This window comes from Cystoisospora suis (genome assembly GCF_002600585.1).
Source record: "Cystoisospora suis strain Wien I chromosome Unknown contig_21, whole genome shotgun sequence".
NCBI classification, from domain to species: Eukaryota; Apicomplexa; class Conoidasida; order Eucoccidiorida; family Sarcocystidae; genus Cystoisospora; species Cystoisospora suis.
The window spans coordinates 10,859-38,829 of NW_027152823.1; the positions used below are offsets into that span (position 1 = coordinate 10,859).

A 27,971-nucleotide genomic window follows, 5' to 3' on the forward strand; every position below is an offset into this window, starting at 1 on the left:
CCTCCGCACTGGCCTGTGAACTATGATCCGAAACCTTGCTAGTTTTTGTTGGCATCTGGAAGCCTCGCATGATGTCGTGGACCAAGTCGCGTGGAATGAAGTGTACGTTCACGGGGGGAGTTTCTCTTGTCATGACGGACGTTACCTCGATGGCTCGTTGAGACACTCCTCCATGCCTCACCAGCTTCAGCACCAGTGAAGTCAACGACGGCCCGCCCGGATGTTGGTTCCGTCTCCTTGATTTCCTGAACTAGGATTGTGCCACAGGCGTCCTAAGGTGGTATCCATGCCCCTCTCGTTGTGCTCCGAATCCCGCCTCTAGTCAGCAGAAGCTCGTTCGTTGAGAGCACCCGCGGTAGCCAGCATTGTGGATGGCCTCAGTTACCGCCACTGAACCCTCGTGGATTCAGAAGAAGAGGGGTTAGGGTGAACTTCGCGGCTCCCCATCAAAGCCTAGACAGGCTCTTGTTCGCACGTTGAAGCCTGTCCTGTCGCTGGTCTGCCAGGCGGGCTGTGACAGACCGACACGTTTTGTCACGTGAGATGCTGGTTACCATTCAAGAACCGTAGCGAGTTAGACTATCACATTAGTCTCTTGACGAACTGATTTCTCCTCTTCTCTGGGCATGTTCCATTGCATGGTTCAACAAACTCTTCTCTCTTCGAGGTGTCGAGGAGGTGTTCGGGGCGCTACTAGGGTCGGTTCCGACACCTACCGCCTTTTCAACTCCCCCTGCCCATGCGAATTTCTCCGATCTTTCTGGCAGTCTTTGCCATAGTCCGCTTTGGGAAGGAGATCTTTGCCCGTCTTTCATCATGTTCCTTTTCGCGTTTTCTACGTCATAGCCTGTCGATAGGCCCTTCGTAGAATCTTTTGGTATGCGAGAGGAGTCTCACTGCGTTTCCTTACCTACACTTGCCCTCTCTTTCGTCTTGTATACCTGCAAACTCCCCCATGAAGGTATCATTTCTTCCCGTCTACCTGGTCTTTGCTAGGGCTTGGTGGTGCGCTGTCTTTCCCGTTCCCCCCCTGAGTGATTTCTCTTTCTTCTTAGGTTCTCTACACCCCGGCAGTAAGTTCCACTGGCGAAGAGAATGGTATGTTCTTTTCTCTCCGACTTTTTTTCAATTCACTAGAAGGATTTTTTCGAGTGACATTCGGAAGACATTACCTTCCTGTACAGTTAGTTTTCTGTAGAAGTTCTTTCAGTTCCTCGCGCCTTCGTTTCATCGTCATCAACTCTCCTGAAGAAGTAGGATTCTCTCCTGCTCCTCGACGGTGAGAGAATTGCTTGTTCTTTTTCTTCTGAAGTCTTGCTCGAAAGCAGAGTTGAGATCTGAGCCGAATCAGAGGCGCGACGCCATCAATACATACCTTGGTGAGAAGTGCGGATGAGAAGCAGACAGGCGCACTTGTATATGCAAGGGTTGCTACGGCAACCGCTAGTAAGATCAACTGGCACGGGCAAACGGCTGTTGATTTCTGCTGTCTTCTCCCTCTCAAATTGTCCAACTCAACCCCTCCTTCAAGGACGAGGCTTTCTTTACACTCTCCTTTATTCTGCTATACCGCTTGATCCTTGTGTGCGGCGGGCATGGCCGTTATTCTTCACCAGGACTCACAACACGTTGTCCCTTCGGCGCATACATACATCATACCCTCGAAACGACGCCTGCAACAACATAGGTCGACCTATATGTATATACATATGTGTATATGTATGTGACGTACTCTCCTACCTTAGCTCATACGAAAATCCAAGAGGCAGTGGGCTGTCGCGTAAAGTCTTTTGGCAGAAGGAGCATACCTTGAAGATCGAAGGTCCTTGAATGGGTCTCTTCTTGCTGTAGTCTCCACGTAGAAAGAGTGAAAGGAGTTGAGCCTTGTTGATGTCATCGAGCTATATATAGCTAGCGGAGATCATGCTATGCTGGAGTAGCTGAGAAGCGCCGTCCTGTGTGAGAGAAAGAAGAAGAAATAAGAAGAACGGCGGCGCAGCTATGGAAGGATGTCCCCAGGAGAAGACGACGAATGGACACGAAGTGAAGCAAGGAGGAGAACAGGAGCAGCATCAGCCAGAGCAGGAAGAAGAAGAACGAGGAGGTCATGAACATGAGCTGAGAAGAGTGCTGATGCAAGGTCTGAATAGTGCCGAAAGACGTTTCTCCTGCCTCAAAGAAAGAGGAGGGGGAGAGGAAGAAAGGAAAGGAGAAGAGTGTCAAGCAGGATATTTATGTTTTCAATCACCAGTACAAACTTCTCATTCTCATCAACAGAAAGAAAAGTATTTCACACTTTCCTCTCAGAAAGACAAACAGATCGACCCCCTTTCTCAGAACATTCCTCATGAACCTCTGCATGGCGAGGAAGAACAAAGACGTCATCAAGAGACTCCTGTAGAGGGGTCGAGTTCATTCGGAGAGGATCTCTTCCTGCCTACTCCTACATCAGCTATCTCTCACAACTTTTCTCTTTGTAAATCACTGCGGTCGTCTTCACCTTCTTTTGACCCAAGTGTTCTTTGTTCTTCTTCTTTATGTGAGAAAAAAGAGACAGTGCCAAGAGGACTGGAGAGTGAGAAGGAGACAGGAGAAGCAAGGTCCATTTTCTCTTCTTCACTCGCTGATCATCCAGGTGATCATATACACAGGAAAAAGCTTGCCTGGTCGTCATGTAGTTCTTCGTCTTCTTCAAGATCTTCAACTTCTCTGCCTCATCATTCTTCAACTGTTGGTGTATTAATGTCTCCAGGAAGTCAAGAAGGGACGCCCTTCTCCTTCTCTTCTCCTTGTGCTTCTTTCAGCTCCTCACCAGCTTCATCATCTCCTGTAGAAGCAACGTCTCACCTTCCTGGTTCTTCAGGAACGTCTTTTAACAGTGATCCTCTATCTTATCTTTCATCCTGTCAGCTGTCTCGAGATTATCTATCTCGTCGTTGTCTCTCGTCTTCTTCTTCTTCTCGTGCGGAGGATGTAGTTTCGTCTCCGAGCTCTTCTTCTGTATCTGTCTCCTCGCTGCAGTTGGATTCTGCTCGGACGAGCCGTAGTCACAGTACAAAGACGTGTAGGACGGGGGATGCGGCTCATCTGATTCCTTGGAAGGATCATCTAGAAGGGGGGAGCTTTCATCCCACTGGATCAAAGTCTCATGTGTCAGGCTCTTCATCGACTACGACTCTTGCTACTATTTCTTCTTCTCTCCCTGCTTTGTCTTCATCCACATACTCAGAATCATGTACACACACACATACCGGCTTAATAAGACCACCCTTTTCTTCTTCCTCCGGATCCCCACGTCCTTCTCCTTCTTCATCGGAATCACCACATCCTTCTTGTTCTTCATCAGTATGTCGGTCTCCAGGAACTCCCAGTCACTTTCTTACTTGCCTGTCTTCCGTACCTTGCTCTTCTTCTTCCTCGGCTTGTTCTTCCTCTAGTCAGATGTCAGCTGTCTTTCCATCTGATAGTCTTTCTTCTCAAATAAAAGGGACCGTGTCAAATGTAGCTCGCCCGTCTCCTTTCTCTTCTTCATGTGTCGACGATGTGGCTGCAAAGCCTATCTCTTTTAGAGTAGAGAGTGAGGGGAGTTCTCCTCTCGCTGCCCCGAGTCAGCTAGTTTCTTCTTCGTCTGAACCTCACCATACAGTTTTGCCTTCCTCACTTGGAAGCACTAATACTGAGGCTCGTGCGGATCCTATGATTTTCCCTTCCTTCTATCCTACACCGTCATCTTGTCTTCTCACATCTGAGACCTCGCGTGCAATGTCTACTTCTCCATCCTTCATCTCTTTCTCTCCAGGAAGAGGAGGAGAGAGACATTCTACAGATGTATCTACTCTGCTGTCTTCAGCTACCGCTGTCATACAGACTGAAGGCAAACAAAGTCACCCGTTTTCCGTTAGCTCGGATATGACAAGTCACGTGTCAGGAAAAGAGCTTCTTTCTTCTCTTCCATCTGCATCTTCTTCTTCTTTCTCGCCGTCTCCCGTGTCTCCTCCTTCTTCATCGCGATTCACATGCGACGCCTCTTCGTCAGTAGTCTCAAGTCATGAAGAATGTACAGGTGCCGAAGAGAGAGGAGAGAGAGGCAAGAGGGTCTTCTCGAATATGGCGTGGTCGTCACCTTGTATGACATCCGTCCCTGCAACCACTCTTCACACAGAAACGAGATCTATACGACCTCACGCAGTTTCTCCATGTGTATCCTCTTCTCCTTCGGTTTCATCAGAATCTTCCCCTGAGAAATTGACCTTTGTCAGTCCTTCTCGTAGTTGTTCGTCTTCTTCCTTTTTTCCTTCATCTCTCCAGCATGGTCATGAGGGTGACGTGACATCGTCTCCTCGATCTGCAGGAGAATCAGTTCACAGTGGGTCTATCTCCACGTCAGATGTTGTCGCCCTAGACAGAAGCCGGTGTTCACAGAAGGTAAGTCAAATAGAGGATCGGAGAGTTTCATCTGTGTACAGGAACGATGAGGACAAGACTCAGGATCCTCTTGTTCTTCTCCTTCAGCCAAGTATGAGGAAGGCATCTGCTCTAGTTGAAGAGAAGAGTTGTACATCACTTGGTGTCGCAGACGGGGCTCTTCCAACAGAAGAAGGAGGAGGAGAAGAAGAAAAAAAAGAGCAAAAGGCAGGCCTAGTTCAAGTTTCTCTCTCTCAATCTTCACGTCAACCGTCACATCTACACAACGATGAAGAGAGAGGTTTCGACGATAAGAAAGAATCAGACGGAGAAACATATAATAGGGGTAATGAGAAGAGAAATCCACAGATCATATGGACTCCCCCTTCTACTTCTTATGAAACAGCGTCGATAGGAACACAGAGTAACATCATGGCTTGTGAAACATCTGCCGATGTTCGTCCGACTCTAGTTTCATTCTGTTCATATCCGGAATCACAGCCTTTCCCTACAAGTGTAGAGAATGGTATCCAAACAAGAAGTCTTCGTAAGACACCTGGAATAGCAACGGAGGAAGTAGGTGTAGATTTACGTCTTTCAAGCCATAGAACTGCTGTGGGAAGTCCCACGTCTATGGCTTCTCTTTTATCATCTTCAACTGACCCGTTCAAGCGTCGGTCTATAGCAACAAGTCCAGGTGATCATTCTCTATCTTCTGCTTCACATACTTCCTTGCTGCTCTCTCCTTCTTCTAAAGATACAGATTTCGCAGGGTCGTCTTCTTTTTCTTCCTCTTGTTCGACAAGGTTCATCTTCTCTCCATCTAGAAGTGTTGTTGATGTGTCTGTGAAGACAGGAGATCAGGAGGACCGGCACTTCGTATCGACAAGAAAAATAGATGACAAGGAAAGAAGAGAGAGTGATCCTGATGAGATAGAAGACTATTCTCTCTCTGTTACCATGAGACGTGTAGATTCTTCTGATAGCATGAGGAGTAATGCTTGTATTCTGAGTGGTACGGAGAGGCAAGCTTTTGTCTCCTCTCAAGCCACTCTTGTCTCCGTGTCTCCTTGGGAGACGAAGATACAAGAGGAAGGAAAGCTTAATGACAGAAGAGGAGACAAAGAAGACAAGAAGGATGAGGGCCACTGCAAGGAGGCGAACTCGCTTTCTTTTCGAAATGAAGGAAAGGGAGAAGAAGGGCATTATTGTGATGAGGTAGATCGCAGATCATTAAGAGACTCTGCGCCATCCAGGGGGAAAAGTGAGAGAGAAGAAGGAAGCGGGGACAGGATAGTGGGTAAGAGTTCATCTTCATCTCTCCATGAGAAAGGAATAGATAAGGCATTATCTCTCACCACAGACCAAGTCGAAGCTGTGATTGATCAGGAGAAAGGATTCGTCACTCTCCAGCAGTATGAAAGACCTCATTCTCCAGGTGACAAGAATCCTATAGAACAACAAGTGAAGACCAGGGACGATACAGAAACAGCTCTCGAACCGACGAAGGAGAAAGGTGATGCCACCATTTGTGGGGATGAGAGAAAAAGTGGCTCTTCTCTTGCCATTCATTCAACTCGAGAGAGGGGGAGTCACCAGTCTGTAACTGTTGAAGAAAAAGAAGAAAAAGGAAAGGAAAGAGAATGTGGAGATCATATGGCATGTATCCTTGATAAGAAAGACGAGTGTTTAACACAGCCTGGTAGTTCCGGCTGTGAGCATCTTTCTTCTCTCTCTTCATCGATCATATTACACACCTCGACCCCTTTAAAGTTCGCTGGTGAAGTCTTCTCCGTAGTTTCGCTGAATGAAGAACCGATCCAGTCAAGCTGTCAGCAAGAACAAGATGAAGAAAGGAGAGAGATGTTTTCCTCTCTCTCCTCCCCGAGTCATAACCACCACCAAACAAAGCCGGTAGACCTTTCTTCTCCTCGTCCTCTTCTTTTATCTGCTACTCCGTCACTATCTTCGCCTCCTTCCCCTACACATGGTGACAATGAGAAGGAGAACAAGAAGAGAGTAGAAGAGGACGGCGATCTTTCAAAGAGCCCCCACAAAGAGACAACCGAGAAGGCAGAAGAAGATAAGACCCAGCTTCACAGTCACTCAGAAGATCTTTTCAACAGAGAGACTGCCTCTGCTTCTTCTTCTCAGTTGCCTGTTGTGGTTGCCGAGAGAAAGAAAGAAAGAGAAGGTCTCATCAGATTGTACGATGAGCTTTGTCACTATAAAGGAGGATACAATTCCCTCTTAGAGGAGAGAAAAATGAGGGGGAGTCAAGCACCCCAAGAGAGGGAAGGAGATGATGGTGTCTATGAAATCGATTGGGACCAAGCTATGCTAGCGACTGTGAATGAATTAAGAAATCCTCCTCTACCTGAGACAGAAGAAGACTGGGAGAATCTCATGGGCTCAAGCAAGACCCTGGAAGTCGACGTTCATATGGCATGTGTGGGACGTAGCAACTCTCTTATCTCCTCCAGTTTGACTACAAGAGATGTTCTTTCTGATGATATGAAGGATCCTTATGGGGCCGGTGAGACTCACAAAGAAGACTCATCAGGAGGGTCTGTTAGCAAAGGAAAAGACCTTCTTTATCTCAAGAAGAATAGAGAGGCTCTGAGGAGAAGACAAGAAAGAAGGAGACCGCCCATGATGATGTCGTCACCTCCCGTGGAAGCTGTTGTGCTTCTCTTAGATCACAAGACGACCAAGCTTGCTAGTCGAATGGGGAGGAGAAGTAGAGGCTCTGAAAGAGACCTTGAAGAAGAGAGGGAAGATCTTTCGAGATGGAAAGCAGAGAAAGGGAGTGTGTATGGTGAGGGGCCTTTTAGAGGGAGTCTTCGGCAGCAGAAACATTCAAGTTCTTTTCCTATCCGCGATACACAGCGACTTCAATCTCATAAAAGAACTTCTCATAGGCGAAGAAGAAAAGGTAGACAAGAAGCAGAAGAAGAAACTCCCCTACCATTGGTTATGCTTGGAGGTGCGGGAGATCCTTGTGCAGCACCCTTTGTTATCGTTGAAGAACGAATCCTGGAAGAACAAGAAGAAGAATTTGATCAACATGACAGTCGAGGACTTCTCTCTAGCCCTTCTTCTTCTTCTTTGTGTCAGGAGACCTCTCCTTCTCTTGGAAGTCTTCAAAACAAGAAGGCAGTAACCTTAGTATCCGGCGTGACCTCTGTAGACCAGAGAGACAGCATGAAATCTAGTACGTCAAGGCGAAAAAATGGAGAAGAAGGAAGAGAGAAGAGCGAAGAAAGGAGTGGATCATGTGAAGACCCGTCGAAAGGAGATGATGATAAGAACATGATGAAGAGTCAGAATAATCAAGAGGGGGAGGAGGAGAAGAAGAAGCTAAAGAGGAAGAAGAAGAGAACGTCTAAGCTCAGGATACTCAAACGTCGTTTTGCTCGACTCCTGCTAGAGAGTGAGGAGCCGCCACCGCCGCCACCGATTCGATCTGGAAGTATACGCGACAGAGGGGAGGGGGGGGGAAGAGCGACGGGTCGTGAGATGAACGAAGGAGAGATGAGACGAGAGGAAGGAGGAGGTCGACAAGAGAAAGAGTATAGTGATGATAATGTTGTTGCTGAGATGTCGAAGATAAGGAAGAACGAGGGTGTCCCTGAGAAGTCAAAAGAAAGGGAAGAAGGATTTCCTGGAAGTCTTGGTGGAAGTAAGAGTACATTGGTAGGAAAGGAAAACGATGCTCCTGAAGGGCCACCCTCTTCTGCTGTTAACAAGAGAATCTCTAACGCTTCTCTTTCATCTTCTACTACGTCGAGTTCATCTTCCGTCGCATCTTCTTCTTTCTCTTCTTCTTCCCTTCCTACTCCTGTCTCTTCTTCATATGATATCCTCCCAACTGCTTCTTCTTCTCCTCTCTTACCATCTACTACCTTTGATAGTACACGGACGAGCGGCTTCTTACACTTCTCCTTCATCACCTCGCAGCTTGAAGAGGCTGTAAAACAAGCACAGAAAGGTGAGAAAGGCTCAGTAGATCCACGTCTTCTCCAGTTACTTGACTTTGCACGTACTTTAGAGAGGAAAGAAGAAAGACCATCTGAAAGAGTTGAAGGTAGAACGGAGATTCCAGCAGAAGTCTCAGCTCCGCCTCTCACATCGCCATCTTCTCCTGCTCCGTCTCCAAGTGTAAAGCGAGTGCATGCCACCGAAGGTCTTGCAACCGTCCTTACCTCTGAGAAGGAGAAGATGATACACGATAAGGGTAGTGGTAGTTGCATGAGTGAGGGGAATAGAGTCGTTCATCCTGGCGAGAGGAGTGATAGGCCGTCTCTGGTTAGTGAGAGGGAGAGGAAGAATATGGGTCCTCCTTGTGTGCTAGACGAAGCTGTAGAGATGCCAGGAAACGGAGAAGTCGAGAAGATAGACAAGACGGCCTCTGATAAGCACTCAGCACTGGATCCACCTGGTGAGGTCCAAGCCGTTATCAATCGAGAAAAGACACAAAGAGGAGGAGGAGAAGGAGAACAAGAAGAAGGAGAAAGAGGAGAACATCAAGGGGTAGAAGAATGTTTTAGAACTTCATCCACCTCTACTCCAGAACCCGCTTCACAGTACTGTGTCCTCTCAGGAGAACAACAGCCCGGAGGGGATCAACAGGGGAAAGAAGAAGAAAAGCGCCGTCTTCATACTACCACATGCCGACATATTCCATCAACTCCTTTTGATAGGAGCAAGGGTGACGAGAATATGACGACGACGACGACCCTTGTCCCGAACTCATCTTTCTTTTTCTCTCCTCTCTACGCGGATTCTTGCGCTGGTTCTCTATCTCCGTTCCTGTTTTCTTCTCCTTCTTCTCGTTCAAGATATCGGAGTATAAGAGAGGAGCCCAGCTGTCTTAGTGTAAAGGGCGGTCATCATGGGAAGAGATCTGTAAGCGATACGAAGGTGGACATTTTACTGCGAAGACGCGAGTGTCGTTTTCTTCGGGAACTTTTAAGAGGCTTTAGTGGAAGACATTCAGATCTTCATATACCTTTACCTCCATGGCTTTCGCCTCCTCCTGCTAAGAGATCCTCTCATCTAAGTGCGCTTTCTATGTGGAAAGAAGTTATGACAACTCGGGGTGCAAGCCAAGGAGCTAGCCATAGTAGTAATACTAGACACGTGTCCAGTGGTTCTTCATCTATGAGTGCTGGTGGAACAGGAGGAGGAGGAGGAAGCGACCCTTCTTCTCAGATGGGGAGTGCAGGAAGTAAGTTTTCCGAAGCGTGTTTTCTCGAGTCCTACTATTACACTGATTGCTTCTATACATCTCTGTTATCCTCTCGGGTGCTTCTTGGCAACGCCATGAATCATCTGACCCTTCCGTCACATCTTCTCCAGAAGAAGAATGCCATGCGATCTGGAGGAGCTCTAGGAGGGGGGATAGGTATGGGACCAGGAGGAGGAGTTGGGGGGGGGATGATCACCAAGTATACCTTCAGTAATCAAGGTGTACTTCAATCTATCAAACTCTGTTCTCCAGGTGGGAGAAGAGGAGAAGGGATGGAACTGAACGTTTCATCGTCTTCTTCTCATCCCCTAACATCTTCGTCCTTGTCTTCATCCCTTTCGACAACTTCATCATGCAGTGGTCCTACTGGCGCGGGAGGAGGAAGGAAAGGTTTAGCAGGAGTCAGGAGCTCTTGTGCGGGGGGAGAAGATGGACTTCTTCATCATAGACAACAGCAGTTATCGCCCCATTCTCATCATACCAGTAGCGGCTCTAAGGGTGTTCCCTATACTCATCATCCTTCTAGTCACGCAACAAGTCCTATAGACAACATGCATATTATCGATCCATCTCACCATGCTCGAGGAGATTCTCTCCATTCATTGATTCCATCTCCATCGTCATCACCTTCGGCGATGAACTATCCGAGCCATCTTCCCTCGAGTTCAAGTTCAAGCAAAGATCAGCAGACAAAACAACCTCTTCCTGTTCTTCATCAGGACTCTCTCCCAGGGGGTGGCTCAAAGACACGTCAAAAGAGTGATGGATCAGATCCGTCAACCATTCAAGCAGCTTCAGCTGTAGCTACAGCTGTTGTTATTGCTACCCGAGAAATCGAAGAGCTAAGTCTTTCTATTGTTCGTGGTAGCCCCGATATTCTTCTTTTACCTGTGGTACCTCAACAAGAATTAGCTTTACAACAGCAACTTCATCAGTTGACTCTATGCAGGCATCTCTGGGTCCAACGTATGGATCGGTCTTTATACCCGCCTCCTCATCTAACAGAGAAAGAGAAAGTTGCTCGTATTGTCGATGCCCCTCCTGCAACTCATACACATCTTCATCTCACCTCTTCTTCTCTTCCTTCATCGTCGACATCTTCGATAGTTCAGCATCCTTCGAAATCTTCAGGAAAGGTCTCCACCGGGGGAGGCATCGGAAAATCTGGAGGAGCGGTGAATAAAGAGAAAGAAGTCTTCGTCGCTCCAGGATATGAAGGAATGACAACAAGAGCCACAGGGGGGAAAGGAGAAACCGGGAATTCTCTAGATGAAGAAAGACAAGGAAAACTTGGGCCAACACGAGGAGCAGGAGGAGGCATAGGGGGAGGAAGTAAAGTCGTGAAAGGGAAGAAGGTGATGGACAAAGCTGATGAGACTCACCATAGTCCTCTCACCACGAGTAGTCGCTCTATGGACCAGGAGGGCAAGAGGGGTGAAGAAAGAAGAAATGATGTCTATCCGGAGATTCTTGTGCCTTCAAATCTTATGAAAGAAACGTTCGGATTGGAAAAACTCTCTGGCAACAAAGGATATAAAAAGCTCAAAGATCCAAGGAGTGGACCTCCCTCATGGGGCATGCAGGTATCACTCACATCTCAATTGTCATTTCGGTGTCAAGACATCTGTACTTTTGTACATCTGTCTCTTCTTCTATTCTTCTGTTCAGATGGGGCAGCGCCCCAGACTGGATCGATGAGTGTATAAATTTGGATACATGGATTTCATGTAACTGTATGTATGTGTATGTCTGTGGATGTCTATGTATGACAGACTTATATATGTACATATATGTCTGTAGATCGTGTATCTCATCATCATCTGTTTGTAGAGGCGTAGATATCTACAGACAGCAACAAAAAGACTACCTGCGTGTTCTTTCTGCTGGTCCTTCTCTCTGTGTCCCCATATGTATGTATCTAGGTACTTGTCTGAACACACACTTCTACAGGAATGTTTCGTTGAAATGAAACTCTCTATCTCATTAGCCCCCTCTGCCGTGTTTACTCCCGGGGCGCATCTCCGTCGTAGTATCAGGACATCTGAGGTAGTTCGATTTACACAGTAGCAGTGATGAAGGGAGGGAGGCGTTGCTAGTCTTCTTTCTCTTTGACTCCCAAGTTTCTCATGCTGTCTGTTCGGGGCAGCAAACCCCAAGCTTCTCCCGGTGTATCCCCTACATCCATCTATCTATCTATCTACACATACATGTATGTTGTATATCTCTCCATGTATATATCTGGCATCTTGTGTGCCTGTATATCTATCTGAATGGGTGCTGTTTTGTCTTCATGGCCACCAGGAAATCAGGTCTTTTCATCGTTTGATACGTCTCTTACTCCATACATTTCCGTTTGAAGAAAGTTCTCTACGTCTCCATCTTTCTTTCTGTCGCTGCCACAATGATGGCATGATGAAAATATCCATATATACATGTATCCATATCTATATATGAGAAGCAAGAGACTGCTTTCACTCCAGAAAACGCTACTTCTTCAGTCCCCACTCATACAGACAGAAGAAGGTTCCATAGGTATAGAGGTATCTGTAGATCCATCCACGGTATACATCTATCTATGTATATCCTTCTGTACGACCACAGGTAATGATGAAATGCTTTGTATGTGTTATGTTTCTCAAGGTCTGGTTTTCTCTTGGACGCCGGGCTGAGCTAGAATACTTTCTTTCTCGATACTTCCGAGACATGAAAGAGATGGACCATTGTCGAAAGCCTGGTCATGCGGATAAAAATCTCTCATCCCGGCAAGAGGATCATGAGGGGGCGCCCACCTTTGATCCTTCCTCTTCAGCCTCATTAAGAAAAGAAGAAGATGATCGACAACAACATACCCCTGAGAATGAGAAGGGAAAGACGTCCATACAACAGCATGCAGATCTCTCTCCCCATATGAAAACGCCGACATGCAGTCCGTCGACGAGTCCAGCAGAAGCATCTTCTCCTCCTCTTCAATTGCCCTCACCTTTGACAGGTGCCAATTCTCCTAGCGATGAGAGTGGTGATCATAAGGGAGAAGGAGAGGGGGGGGGAAACGGCAAAGCAGAAAGAAGAGGAATGGAGATCTCTTTTTCTCCTTCGCCGAGAGGTGTCAAGGATAGTGAAGACGCGCTGACAAAGATCGAAGAGAAAGAGAGTCCGAAGGGCACGGGTAAACGCGTGAGAGAGATCCAAGAAGAAAAAGAAGAATGCAAAGAGGAGCAGGGGGAGGGAGAAGACGAAGGTTCTCCTGGTAAGAAAGACTCGCAGAACAAGACAGGAAACACGAAGACGAAGAAAAAAGAGCAAGGGAAGAAGAAAGAGGAAAGTGAAGAAGATGTCCTCTTGCATCCATTATTACTCCTAAGGATCGCGAATTGTGAATGGAGAGTTCTAAGAGAATTTGCTCCCGATGTAGCTGAAACCTTCAAGAGTCATGTCCGACATTTCAAACTGAAGAGAAACCCTTATGTACATACACTCCAACAACAAATCGATTATAAGCTCGGTAAGACACAACGGATCTCTCTCTCTGTCTCTTACGTCATTTCTCGATGTCGAGCTGTCTATTCCGTATGTCTTTGTGGTTCTGTGTGTGCTATCTGTCTCTCTATCTTCTTCATTTCTCTCTTACGTTGGAATATCCCCTCCCTCTCTGTAATGTGTTGGGGATGTGACCCGCCCCTACACGACGTTTCACTAGGGACTACCTTGATCACCGGGATTGGGTGGACGGACAGATCTTTCGTCGGTCGTCTTGTCGTTCGTCTTCATCCCCTCTGCCTAGCAGGTTATTAGCGGCGAAGCATCCGGAAACATCGGGTTGATGTGTCGTCGGTGTCTAGATCCATAAGCAACGTCCTCAACTGCTTCTTCTTCTTCTTTGCCAGCTTGACGTCCAAACTGCAGATGCCTGGATGTTGTTCTTCGACTTCGATTGCAGCTAGTGTACCTCTCTCAGTCTTTATCAATCATCTTCTGTCATGTTTGGTTCGTTCGTTTCTCTTGGTTGTCATGATTCTCTTGCTCTCTTTCTATTTCATATAGTCCTTCGCTACTTCGATGTGTGGTCGTGTGCTTTCTCTCTCTCCCTCTTAATAGACTTGGAGACTTATCTCTGTATATCTCAACGGAGGCAGTCTCTCTCCGTGTTTGTGTGTCTCACGTGGTGATCTTCGTATAGTGGCGCTGACAACGGGAGAATCTTCAGTATCTGCATATATGAAGATATACGATGTGTATACACATCTTGAGAAATGTGTCTATATAAAGTCCCGTTCTCTTTCTCTGATTGGTTCTCTCTCTCCCCCTTCTCTCTTTCAGCTGTGATGATGAGCCTTCGGTCACCTCTCTATCGGATCTCTTCACCTTTCTTAGAGCATGCCAAGCGGGTCATAGCCAAGCATCGAGGTTTACCTCTTCCTCCTCCTTTATCTCCTTCTTCTTATCTTCCATTTCAACTCTTAACAGCTCTCAATCTTCCTTCTTCTTCGTTCGGGTCGACTGTTTTCCCGTCATCAACCCCTGGGCGAGGAGGGTCTCATGTCTCCGGTCTTGCTCAAGGAGCTTCTTCTTCTATCTTGCCTAACGCTTCTTCTACTTATCATGTCTCGTCTCTATCTTCCCCAGATAGGAAGTTTGACCAAAGTACCTCTTCGGTTCTTTTGTCTGCTAGGACAGGATCTCCGGGTAAGAGTCATAACAGTCTTTTGCAGATAGATGAATCAAATCTTCTCTTACTTGATAAAAGTACAACTCCAGCTACACCTGTACGTCCTAGCTCGTCGTCATCTTCTTTCCCGTCTTCTGCATTGGTTCCTACGACAGAAGAAGAAAGAGAGAGAGAAGGAGCAAGTCTTGATGAAAGAGATCAACGTAAAGAAAGAGACCCCATACAGCAGGAGCAGCAGCTGGACGTTGTCCTCTCATCCGAACGACAACAGCATGGGTCTAGCTTTGGAATCTCGACTGTATCTCCAGGGGGGGAAGTCGGAGGGGGACTCTCGTCATATGCTCATCATCAGGGATTGTCTGCGGCATCATCATCATCATCACCTTCTTCTGGAGTTGTTCTTGTGGGCTCTTCTGCTCCCCATTCCCTTCTTGTCTCGAACTCTCCTAGTGGACTCCCCAGTCCTCGTATCGATGACAATAGACAGTTGGTACCTGCTAGTCATCCTCTCACCTCTCCTGCTACAACTGCCACGACATCACGTCAAACGATAGGAGGCCGACAACCTCTCCGCTTGAAAGTTCTTCTCCTTCCTTCGAATCAGAACAACTCTAGTTCAAATAACGCCATTCCCGGGACTCTTATCAACTCGACCACCTCTACATCCTTCTCCTCCTCCTCCTCAGGGGGGTCTTTGTCATCATTTTCTCTTTCCCTACGGGGATGCGGAGGTGACCTTTTCTCGACCCCGGCAACTGGATTTCCCTCAGGGTCAAAGAGTCTCATGACTATTGTTGGGAATGGCATGCATAGTAGTAGTAGTAATAGTAGCTATCCTAGGAGAGAAGGTCTCGAAGGCAGAACAAGTCTTCTTCTTTCTTCTTATCCTGGAGGCCAAGCTAGCTTAATGATGACGACTATGAGTGAAGAGAAGGATGGTGGAAGAGGAGAACGTGATGAAGGGAAGAGAGGGGGGGTAAGTGAAAGAGGGAGATGGAGACTGAGACAGCAGGGACAGACAGCATGGCTAAGAGAAGATTCTTCTTCCACATCGAACTTTATGAGTGGAGAAGGAGGAGAGACTCTGAAAGTCTCTCCTATGTATGGATATAATCTTACAGAAGGTGAATTTGGCATTGTACCAGATGAAAGGATAAGAGAAAGAGGAACAAGTCTCGAGGATGACAGGAATGGTCGGTTCTGCCAAATGCTTGAAGATGAAGGACACGAGTATGATGATCCCCGCAGGCGAAAAACAAGACAGCAATGCCAAGATCTTTTAGCTGTCGTTCTATCTTCTTCGTCTTCTTCTTCGGGCTCGACTGAAATCTCTTATATACCGTCAGACCATGATATACTCGAAGTTCTTGAACGCTTACAAAATCAGCAGTTGACGAAAGTCCTTCGCTATCTTCGGTCCCTTGTCCATCGTCATCAGACAGCAGCCTTGATGTCTCCAGAAGATGATCAGACTATACATCGCGCCAGCCTCTCTGGTGGTGTCTTTTCTTCTCTTTCAGAAGAGCAGAGGGGGCAGGGGTCTACTGTCAATCTCCGTGAGACTTCGAGGGACCGAGATCGATATGGAAGAAGTGGAGAATGCGAAGAAGACAGGAGAAAAGAGAAAGAAGAACATCATGAGGAAGAAACAAAAAGAATGAAGGGAGAACGGCTTGAACGTCTTTCAGATGAGAAGGAGGGATCTCATGTAGTAGATGAAATAGAACCTGTCGAGTTTGATAGGGTATGGCATCCTTGGGTGCGTCTCTTCTTTCCTTTCTTTTCTGCTGATAGAGAACAGGAAGCGAGTGCGGGAGGGAAGCCAGTGGAGAGAGTCACGAAAAAGCAAAGTAGAAGAGAGAGAGGAGAACAAAAAGGAAAAGAAAGAGAAGAAGAAGAGTGTGCTGTCTACGGTCAACGGAAGAGAAAGTTTTTATCAGAGGAAGATTCATCTGGGGAAGTTCTACGTAGAGAAGCTTTCTCTCACCTGGGGACCTCTCGCGACTTTCCTCAGTTTGTATGTGGCGGCATGAATCGATTAAGATCTATAAGAAGGCGCAGATTCCGTGTAGAGGTAAGAAAGGGTACCGGGTGCTTAGCAAATAGCTTCTCTTTTACTTTCTCCTCCTCTTTCTCTCCTTCTTCCTCCTCTTCCTTCTTTCCCTCTGACGGTCTGCTATCTCATCCTCTCCGGAATCACAGCGGAGAACAAGAGAAATCTTTAGTTGGTGACTCTGCTGGCAGGACAACACGGAGATCTTCAGCATCTTCACTTGAGAAACCCCTGACCGTTTCGAGTCAAGAAGCCTTCTCCAATTCTCTTTCATCTTCTTCATCTCTTGTTCTCAAGAGACATGGGGCAACCGGAGGGAGAAACGAAGAAAGAGGAGAACAATTGGAAGGCCTGATGGATGGTGGTCGTGACCATCGAGTGAAAGAAGAAGATGCAGGAGGAGGAAAACTCTCCAAGACCGTGGCAGTAGAAAACGGAGACGGGGGGTCTCCGCCCGGTCTGAAGGCAAGTGAAGAGAAGAAAACGGTCGTCTGTGCAGATAAGAAGAAGAAAGTGCAGCAGGCCAAAGCAGGGACAGGAGGGGGAAGCGGCAAGAAGACTTCGAAGTCGAAAGAGAATGAGAAGCGAAGTAGTAAAAGTAGAGGAGGGGGGAAAGGTCACCACCATAAGCAAAGTCGTGGTCTAGATGCTATAGAAGATGAATGGGCTGCCTGGGGCTTAGAACGTGTAGGAGTAGGAGGAAAGTATTATCGTATGATTGAAGTTGAAGAAGTCTTTGACGATGAATTGATCAAAACCATTATCTCTCCTTTTGCTTCAGCTTTCCGTCGTTTGAATTCCGAAGGTTTCGATGAGATCGATGATGAGAAGCCTTGTTCTCATGTCGTTGTGAGAGAAGACCCATCTAGCGGAGCTTCCCGTGGTTTCTTTGATACCATAGCTCCCCCAGGAGACTCTTGGGCAGGGGGGGGAGAGAGGAGGTTGTCTGGAAGTCCCCTCGCTGCACCTAGTAGTGGTGGGGGTCTTCTATCAGGCAGTCAAGGGATGTTGTTCGAGACGGTAGATCATCGTTCTTCAATGAATTATTCTCTTCAGCCACCCAGTGGCTTCTTTGGCGGAGGAGGAAAAGGAGGAGGTAGCACGATCTCGTTGTCGTCTCATAAAGGAGATGTTGATGTAGAGAATTGTCTTCCTCCGAAGAAAAAGATGAAAGGGGCAGAACGTTCGTCTTCTCGCTGTCTAGAAGAAGATACAGGAGAAGGTAGAGGAGGAGTGTCTCAGGCAGATGATGTCGTGACAGTTCAAAGAAAGGCGGGCGGGAGTCGGAGTGGAAGCATGCATGAGGAGGAAGGAGGAGAACCGGGAGTAAGGGAAGGAGGTGGAGAACAAGAAAAGAGAAGTCGTAGAGATCAGTTACATATAGAAGCTATGTTAAAATTGTTCAATTATAAACAGAGTGTCCCTGAAAAACTTTATCCAGGTAAGGATGGAGAAAATACAGGTTGTTGTCTCTTCCGGTGTACATACACACGTATCCGTACATCTTCGTACATCCATATATCTTCATACATTCGTACATAGATACACATACGAATTCATACATCTTTGTACATTCACACATATCCATACACACTCATACGTCCGTACGGACACGTACACACTCCTACACCCCCCTCTATATTCATACACAATGCCGTGGCTTTTTGTGTAGTTCCTTCCACTTGAGCGGATGGGGTGGGAGGTTCATTTGGAAGCTCTTGGGTATGGGTCTTTTGTTTTTCTCTTTGTGAGATCTTCTCAAACACAAGGTGAGAAACAGCAAGAAGGCGAGCGAGGAGTAAGGAAAAGGAGAAAGGTATCACGGAAGAATTGTGAGGGGCGACACTCTCACCTGTCCGGTCTCTCCGTGAGATGTCCTTCATCATAATCATAAAAATGTCTCCTTGTTTCTTCTCTTTCCAGGTCTTCGAGTTCAGTTTGCTGCTAGTCTCGTTCCAGGAGGGCATGTCGCGTGGTGGGAAGGGGTTATCGTGTCTATACAAGAAGAAGAGTTAGCACAAGGAACTCCTTTTGGTCTTCCTGTCAGTCATTTTGCCGTACCTCCCTTTCCTTCGGGGGAGAAGAAGAGAGGCAAGCCTCCTGGGCTTGTTGGATTATCTTCAAGCGGACCGCAGAATTCGAAGAAGAACCGACTACAGACACAGCAACAAGATGGAGAGGGGAGTAGCCATGGAAATAGCAGTACCAGACCTCCTTCAACAGCTAGCTGTGCAAGTAAAGGCAGCCATCATAATAATAGTCATAGCGGGATGGCTACTGCTACGGCTTCTGGAGAAGGAGAAGGAAGAGGAGACGGAGGGTCTGGTGAGAAGGGCGCAGGGGACAATCAGCCGAGTGATGCAGAGACAGGGTGGGTTGAAATTGTTTATCGTGTGGCGCCTGGAAAAACCAAGGTGAGATGAGAAGGACGGGGAGGCGGCATCTTTGATGAAACTGGGGATTTTAGTTAGAGATTAGTCATGAAGAGAGAGAGGGGGAGAGAGATGAATCACATGATGATGGCTAGTAGCGCTATGTCTAGATAGATAGACACAGAGGCCAATAGAAGGAGAATGCTGTGAATGGACGTGTTTCCTGACTTCTTGCCCGGCGGGGATGTCTGATGGAAAGACAATGATAATGGTCTAGCTATGATCTTTACGCTCTTAATGCCTGCTTTGTACGCGGAATATAGAAACTTCTTCAGCATCGCTTAGTCTTTCGTATTCTCAATGCCTCGTCGTCCCCACTTCCCTCTTGCCACCTCTCTTCGGTGTGATGTTCCGAGATCATCGTGAACTACAGGTATGCTTACCTCATGTTTCTCTCAGTGCTTATGTATCGTGTGAATTGTGTTAAGCTCAAGTGTCACGTAATCGGCAACAATACCTCCTAGAAGCAAGAGTATATGAGACATTTTTGTGATGTGTAAGTCATAGGAGAAGCTCTTCTTTCTGCTTTCGGTTTGTTTTCTCTCTCTGGTAATGTTTCACTTTACTTGGTACCTTGTATGAGAAGAAGCATACATGAAGTCTTGTTCTATGGCGATAATAGGAGGTTCTTCTCTCTTCTCTTTCTTCTTCTGTTTTGACTGCAGCGTGGTTGTACGTCCCTACGTCTGTTCATGCCTCCCAATGTACCTCTTGCGGAGCCAGCAGAAGGCTGTTGGAGACTGCGACCTAAGACGCCTTTTTCTTCGTGTTGTTCTTCTGAATCACGTTCTCTTCTTCGTTCGATCAGAGATCTTAGTGACAGATCCGTTTCTTCTCCTTCTTCCTCTTCTCTATCTTCTTCTATTCCTCCCGCTTCTAGTACTAATGCTGCTGCTGCGGCATCGCACGAAGAGGAAGGTTTTCTCACTAACCAGACTGCAGCCTCGAGTAACACGAGTCGACTTGATGGAGATCAAGATCCTAGTGAAGGATGGAGAACTTCTTCAACTTCACAAGAGACGAAGGAGAAGAAAGAAGAGGAATGCGGGGGTGAGAGGAGTTCAATTACATCAGCGGTAGAGACGAGGACTTCCCTAGAAGAACGTCCCTTACCGGGAGATTCCACGGAACTGAAGAGCGACGTGGGTGGAGAGAAGAAAGAGGATAAAGAAAGTTCACCAGAGGGAGATGAGGAAGACCCTTCACGGGTTGTAGGTTGTGTAAGAGATTCGAGAGCCGAAGAAGAGGAAGGAGAAAAGAATCGAAAGGCATTCAAAGAAGCAAGGGATGAGAGTATTTGTAAGAAGGAAGAAAGTGATGACCCTGGAAAGGAAGCTGAGAATGATGAAGAGAAGGAAAGAAAGAGAGGGGGAGAGAGAAGCAACTCAGAACGGTTACCGTCACAGAGTTCCTTAGAGTCACACGGTGATGACCCCTCTCCACGTGGCGACATCCTTTCGAAACCTGAGGCGTTGTCTTCTTTCTCTTCTGTTCATTCCGTAGCCGAGCAAATTCTTTTAGAAGAGCGTGAGATGTTTGATCGAATGAAGTACGGGTATTCTGTATCTCTTCTATCTCAAGATGTCTGGCCAGGTGCAGTAGTGTGTGTATGTATGGAGGAGAATCGTCATGAGTTACATGATGCCCTTGTCTTGAATGTCGCCACGACCCCAGCGTGCTGTTCTGCGGCTGCTTCTTCACGTACATGCGGAAGCTGGAGTGATGAAGAAGAGAGTGAAGAACGTTCTTTCATGAAGTCTTCTCAAGAGGAGATTTCACCACACACAGGGGGACGAGGTAACCATCTCCCGGGAAGTTCTCTTCATCCTAACATATCTAAAGAGTCTCATAACAGGAAGGAGAGGGACATAGGGGCTCAGACGGAAGACGTCTCTGCTGCTAAGACAGCTCCAGATAAGCATCCTTCTCTTGCTCTTTCAGACGCCAAGCACATTTCTTCTTCGTTACAACGTGGGGGTTCGACACCGTGTAAGGCTGAAGACAGAGAGAAGGAACAGAGAAGATTTGAGCAACTAGGACGCCAGCTGCGATGTCAATGTAGTAATGTGGATAGCTTTCCCGGATCTTTAGAAAATACTGCTACTTCATCGTCGACTATGATGATGATGAGGTGTCATGAGAGCCAGGGCTTCAATTCACTATCTGCTGGCAGCAGGGATAGTTCGGTGCTGGGGGGATCTGTCGAGAAAAACACTCATACAGAGATTTCTGCTTCTTTCTCATCGTCGTCATCTTACACAGCACCTTCTTCTCGTTCGGCTCGCTCAACAACGTCGTCTACATCGGCCACTCCGATGACTCCTAGCAGTAGTAGTCATGGTGGTGCCTCAGTGTCATCTCAGACTCCCTCTTCTTCATTTCAACGAGGTTATTGTTTGGAAGGAAGAAGGCCTTATCAGCCAGGTCATAGGAGAGCACGATGTGGTCATCCTGTTCGTATAACAGGAGTGAAGTTACTTTATTTTGCAGATGGAGCCGTTGAATGGATCTCTGTGGATGTTCTACGATATCGACTCTCCTATGATATACATCCGCAGGATCCTTCAGTTGCCTTAGCGACTATACGGCCCCATTGGGTATGGGTGATTCCGAGGTATGTGCCTCCTCTCCCCCCTCGTCTCGTTCATCTTCAACAACAGTTACAGCACTGTACTCTCCTCGCTAGTGGCACAGGAGCAGGATCGAAGCAACAGACTGCAATGCTGTTACATGGCGGTGGAGGAGAACAAGGGGGCGGAATCACCGGAAAACATCCAAGTCTAATCTCATCTCATTCTCCTGTGATGTTGTCTTGCTCTGGAGTTCTCAATAGTGCCGGAGGGGATCATCATGGGGGGGGGGCCGGAGAAGGAGGAGGAGGAGTTGATGGGAATACTCGAAGTAGTCACACCTGTCCATTCATGGCGGCCTCTACCCCCGCACTTTCTTTTCCACAGCCGGGCGCAGGAGGAATGCAACAGCAACCACCACCGTCTCTCCCGATGTTAACGGATTCTTCAGCTTATCCGCCTATGGGAACTCATACGGTCTTTTCACGATACCTACGTGTTGTCCCGGGGAATGCTGCATCAGCTCGATGTACACTATGGTATATACCTATTGATCTTCAACTTCATCCAGCGTGTATCCCGCCTTTCGCAAATATACCTCTCTCTCGTTTTCCGTCTAATCTTAAGCCTTCTGTAACGACCCTGTTGCGAAAAGGAAAGAAAGCAAATGTTGATGTAGACGATCATCCCGGTGCTGGAAAACCGAGGTCTTCTCAGAGTTCGCCTACTGCGACAATGACGAGGGGGGGTGTATCATCTGCTATGATGAAGGGAGAAGAAGAGATAGAGGCCAGAGGAAGAGGAGGGGGAGGACAAGGTTATCACGAGAGAAAACATAGTCAGATACATTCGAGAGAAGAGAAGAAGATCACGAAAGGGTCGGGATTTTTCCATGATACTAGAGGTGTCGTCTCTTCTCGCCCCGAGGCGTCCGAAGGTATGGAAAACGGAGAGGAAGTCAGCAGGCGCAATGTTTCAGAGGGGAGAGAAGAAGAACAGCAACAATCGAGGGAGGGGGGAGAACAAGGCGATCAACAGGGAGGGAGAACAACAAGAGGGTTGGACCAGCCCCAAGGCTCACATGAGAGGCAAGACAAGACAGGAGGAGATAGTAGAGTAGAAGAAGGGAATGTTGTTTCTCATCCTTTGGGAAAAGGAATAGATGATTCTCAACGTATCTCGAAAGATACAGGTAAAAAGAAGGGAAAGAAGAAATCGAAGGCATGTGCCTCGTCATCGTCTTCATCCAAAATCGGAAGAGACAAAGCGTCTTGTGAAAGTTCTTCCCTCTCTCAATATCCTGGAGGAGAGGAAGGAGAAGAAGAGAAACGTGAAGAAGAGGAAGAAGAAGAGACTCCTATTTTCTTTGCACCAACTATATGTAAGTTTCTTCAGCCTGATTTAGATCCTCGTGCACTTCTCCTTCAAAATCTCTGGAGCTACCGATGGCCATCTATGCCTTACTTCCCCCCTCATACAGCACCCGCTATAGGAGCGATGATCTCTGCGGCTTCTTCTTCTTCGTTGTCGTTATCGGTGTCATCGTCTCTTTCCTCTTCATCTACCCCACACTCCTCTTATACTGCTGGGAGTCTCCCGGGGACTCCAAAGAAAGTTCTCGTCTTCCCATCAGGTCATCATAATACTCCACCTCACTGTATCACGTCGTCGACGCAGATCTTAAGTTCTCCACGCAGGAAAAGAACCTTCAGAAGCTTAGAGTCCTCTACAGTCGGGTCTTCTCCCCCGCTTCCCTCCCCTTCTCCTACCAACATCCCCTCTAACGGTGGTGTCATCTCACAGTCGGAAAATATAGGAGTAGGTGTAGAGTGTGAGAGAGTTCTACGCCATCGATCTCATCTTTCTACCTCACTATCGGATGAGATTCAGTCCAACGATACTTCGATAAACACACAGAGAAATCTTCGTTCGTCTTCTTCTTCTGTCTTTCAAGAGGGAAGTTCTCGTGAGAGAAATGGCCCTTCTGCGTTGCTAGGAAGGGACAGTACTACAACGGCATCCATACCGCCTTCTTCGTTCTCGTCTTCTTCTCCTCCTCCTTCTGTCGATGAAAGTCGTGTTACACAAAAGCGTTCAAGTCGGCTACCTACTTCAAGTGGATCTACAGCTCCCCTCACGACGGCTACACCAGCAGAAGGTGGAGGAGGTATGGCTGCTGCTAACCACCCACCTTCTACATCGCGTCTTCGTATCAATTTGAATAGTCTTTCTTCTAGGGGCCGAGGTCATCTTTTGGTATCGCAGGCTTCCTCTACTATATCAGGTGCTTCTTCGACAGCGTCCTCTCTGCATCCTCCCCCCACGTCTTCTTCGCCATCATCTCTGGAGCATTCTTGTATGTCTTCTAAGGGAGATCAGGAAACACATGACCATCATGAGAGGCAAGTCGCTTCTGATACTACACCTCATCATGAGCCTCGTGTTGTATCTCAAGGCAGTAGCCCAACAGAAGACTTGAGAGGTCTCTCTGATTTTGCCGAGAAGCGAGATGCATGCGGTAACCTGAATAAGGAAAGGAGAGATGGAGAGTCTCTCTCTGAAAAGAAGAGAAAGACGGAGAAAATGAGTATAGACGGGTGTGAAGATCGTCATACTTCTACGGCGTCTGCCGTCACCACTGTTATCTCGCAAGATGCTCAAGATATCTCAGGAGGTGACAGGGTCCCTTGCCTTTCTGGAATGAACTCATCTAGAGTCCCTTGCAGCGAAGGATCAGCATGCCAAGAAGAGGAGAGACAAACGAAGGACACGGTTGTCTGTAGTAGTAGTAGTATCAGTGAGAGTACGAGTAGCATAGACTGCAAGGAGCTTTCTGAGGGACGTGAGTTGCGCTTTATACAAGGAAGCCGTTCTAAGGTAGGCGAAAGAAGCAGTCCCTCTGATGGTGAAGAAATCACGTCATCATGTAAACATGCCTCAAGGGAAACTCCTAGAGAAGAAGAGGATGACCATGCTCAGAACACCAAAGCATGCGGCTTGCTTGAGTCAAGTGGCGACGCCTCTTCTATCCAAGAAGATACCCGTGGTACTCGGGGATGTAAAAGCGCAGGTGGTGTGAAACGACGAGCCCAACACAGAGATGTCTCTAAAGATCTTTCTCAAGGTGGAGTATCAGCGGCGGTAGAGACAAAGGGGGCAAGGCCGTCTCCTGCAGGGGGTGATGTACAAGAGGATGAAGAAAGAACAAGCAAAAAAATCAAGCTGTCGTCGTCTATCCGTCGATCTCCTACTGCATCTATCATCGTGTCACCTCACACGGAGAAGAATACGACATCTCGCCCTATTACCATAGATCGTCCAGACAATGGAGCTTCTTCTTCTTCTTCTCAGTTATCTTCCGCTTCTTCTCCCTCTCCACCTCGTCCTGATAACATGGCTCTTCGCTCGAATCGTCGTGCACGTTCCGCTCAAAAGTTCGACGGCGAAGAAGACGAAGAAGTAAAAACACTCTCAGTGAAGAGACTGATGGCGTCCCCTGCCCATGCAAGTAACTTAGGACCACCGTCTAATACAACAGAGACTTCGGAGGGTGGAGAAGAAGACCGAGGGGAAGGTGAAGCTCCTACTACACAGAGCCGTTTTCATAGTCCACGTACACCAAGTCTGAGACAACCGTCTTCCTCTTCTCTTACCTCAACGGGTGAACAAGCCGAAAATACAGCAACGCCAGGAAGAAACACACACGAAGATGAAGGCGAAGATTCATCACAGGGTAATGATAGTCGATCAGGAGAAGAGGGGGGATGTCCGACCTGTGAAGACGGCTCGAGCACTCTCACAGGTTCATCAGATCGACCGATGGAAAGCTCAGCAGAGAATGGGACTACTCGCAGTAGTAGTAGTAGTAGTCAGACGACGGGTGGTGGAGGATCGACCCCTGGCTTCTCGTCCGTAGTGTCTCATCATACGACAAGACACAAGACACAGAAGCATCCGCATCAGACACGCAGTAGTACAGGGGTAGGTCCACGACCTAATCAAGCTCTATCTCCTTACTACTATGTTGGGAATCCACCCGCTTCTCCTCAGCTTTCAGGGGGTGGAGAGGGAGCCTCTGTCGTCTCTCGAAATCCTGGGAGTACAGGAGGATTCGGCACGTCACCTAATGAACTTGAGAGAGAATCGCCTAACACTACAGGAGTTGCACATGCAGGTGCACTAGCGCCATATGAGGTAGAAGGAGGAGACTACGGCACACGATTCTTTACGAGTACACCTACACTCCATTGGTCACAGCTATCTTGGTCCTTCACCGAAGATGAAAAGGAAGAAGAAAAGAACGGAATGAGAGGAGGAGGAGGAGAAGAAGAAGCGGTAGATCATCTAGAAAAGGCATAACAAAAGAGAAAGGTCAGGAGCTGTGGATAGTAGAACAATTAGGGCTCCCGCCAAAAGGAAAGAAGATCTCTTTGTTCCTGTCCTCATCTATCGTGTCGTCTTGACATAGAAAGAAGAAAAAAATAGGATTCTTTCAAACTTGCCCTTCTCTTATTAGCGAGGGAGATGTATGGGGAAGTAAGCTGATGGGTGGTCGCACCTGCTCTGTTGTATATTAACGCTGTCTTGCCGTGTTCCGCACTGTGTCATGTGACGCTTCTTCTTCCATCTATCGGTGTTTTTAGAAAGACTGAGGTCTTGTAGAGGCTTAAGATATACCTTGCTCTTCTACAGGTTCAACAGCTGACCTCTCCTTCAATGTCTTTATTTCACGCGTCGGAAGGAGAGCGATGACTCTTCTCTAACTCAGCATCAAAGGAATCCTGTCTTTCTCTTGCTACGGGAAGTCGCCACGTGAAGCGCCTAACAGGGGGGCCTCAATACCTTGTTCTTGTTCTCCGGGTCTCATGCATGGTTGTACCCTGCCGTTCGTTCATGTTGAGACGATTCTAATGTCTCATTTTTTGTGTCCAGGTGTGAAAGTCGCTTTATCTGGGTGAGAGGGGGGTTAGGCAAGCAAAAAGTAGTGACGTAGCTATTCGCCGAAATAAAGGAAAACACTACTGCTGGTGCATTGCTGGTGAAGTCCGCTACTTAGCCGCGGTACATACGCATACTCGATGGGAACTATAGCAGTCCGACAGTATACTTGGGTATTCGCGTAGCTAGCTAGCTTGCTAGTTGTTGCTACATATGTATGTAGAGACACTCATATTTGTTTCGTATACATAGAGACTAAAGGGCACGGCAGCGTCATCGCTTAGTAGCAGCTCGAGAGGACATTCCGATTCTTAACCTTCTGAGGTATCTGTGACAGAATCTATTCAGTCGATTACAGGCTAGAAAGCTGGGAACCGTTCACCAGTCACTGCTTACACTTGATACTATTTCGAAAGCGAAGGGGTTTCGCCGTGTGGATAGAGAGGTGAGAAGCGCATTGCTACCTACAGAAAAACAAGGCGAAACAACGAAACATCAGGACAAGATGAAGATTGTATTGTCGCTTTCTTCTACCACGAATTCGCTGAGTTGAACATGCTCGTATCACCGTAATTTCTATACGCTAGAGCACAGAAAACTTCCCTCAAAGAAACAAACGTCCTCCACCTTCCTACCAGAGGACAACTGCATGCGTATTCAACAGCTTGGGTATCCACGAAGATGCCGAAGTTCGATCAGTCTGCGATGTAATCGGGTAAAAGAAAGCTACCTTCAGCCGGGCACCGCCGCAACTGCTAATACTCAGGCAGATTGCCTGGCCCGTTACCAGGGCATTGAGCATACTCTCGAAGCTACTATATGTATATATAGTAGCTTCGAGAGATACATCAAGGTAGATAGAGACATATTCTTTCACCGAGATCCGCTCGCCCGTAGGGAAGACTGGCGAGGGATACAGGTTCGGCTTCTCTGTGTCGCAGTGTCGATCTTGTCGATCCGGGAGTATAAACCATGAAAAAAGAATAGCAGCCTGCTGATTCTAACTACTCGGGCACAGAAAGTGAGTGTAGAGTGAATCGATCGTCTCTCTTTGTATGTACAAACCATCGTAATCTGTTGCAGTGGTCTATAGAAAGTCTAAGAAGGTTCTTTTCCCCTATATGCTTGATGAACCTCGAGAGGCAGTCGACAGATTTCAGAAACCAAGGAGATGCCTTTCTTCTTACGCCGTCCTGGTGAGGACTTCAAGAATATGGGAGATGAGCTCCCCCTCCTCCTCTTCTTTCTCGACTGTTCAACCACGATGTGATGGATATACATGGAAGGATTGCGAAACGTGGTACTGAGCCACCGCACTTATATAGACTTACTTACTGTCAGTATATTTGTCTAGATGTATATATATATATATATGTATATAGATAGATAGGCAGAGAAAGATACACGTATACTCATTCATATGACCACGTGGATGTAAGCCTGAGGGTCCTACAGTGCGTGTGAGTTGACGGACAATACGATAGTTCGAACTGACAATAGCACACTTTTTGGTGGACAACAGAAAAGCAGAGAAGTACAGAGACGAGCTAGGTATCCTGAGTATCTAGGGAGTTCATCTTGAGAGAAAAGAGGCCTTCAGGCATCTCTTCAAAGAGATACACCAGAATATCTGAAAGGTTTTTTGACCTTGTATCAA

General features: G+C 47.3%; 1 protein-coding gene across 1 annotated transcript; it reads left to right on the forward strand.

Moving 5' to 3' along the window:
- Window positions 1-26,277, forward strand: CSUI_000040 (uncharacterized protein). The gene is made up of 5 exons (XM_068060275.1): window positions 1-11,238; window positions 12,296-13,157; window positions 13,973-17,815; window positions 18,298-18,788; window positions 19,472-26,277. The coding sequence occupies exons 1-5, from the start codon at window positions 2,002-2,004 to the stop codon at window positions 25,733-25,735; spliced, it is 20,697 nt and encodes a 6,898-aa protein (XP_067927746.1). The 5' UTR covers window positions 1-2,001; the 3' UTR covers window positions 25,736-26,277.
- The last annotated feature ends 1,694 nt before the right edge of the window (window positions 26,278-27,971 follow it).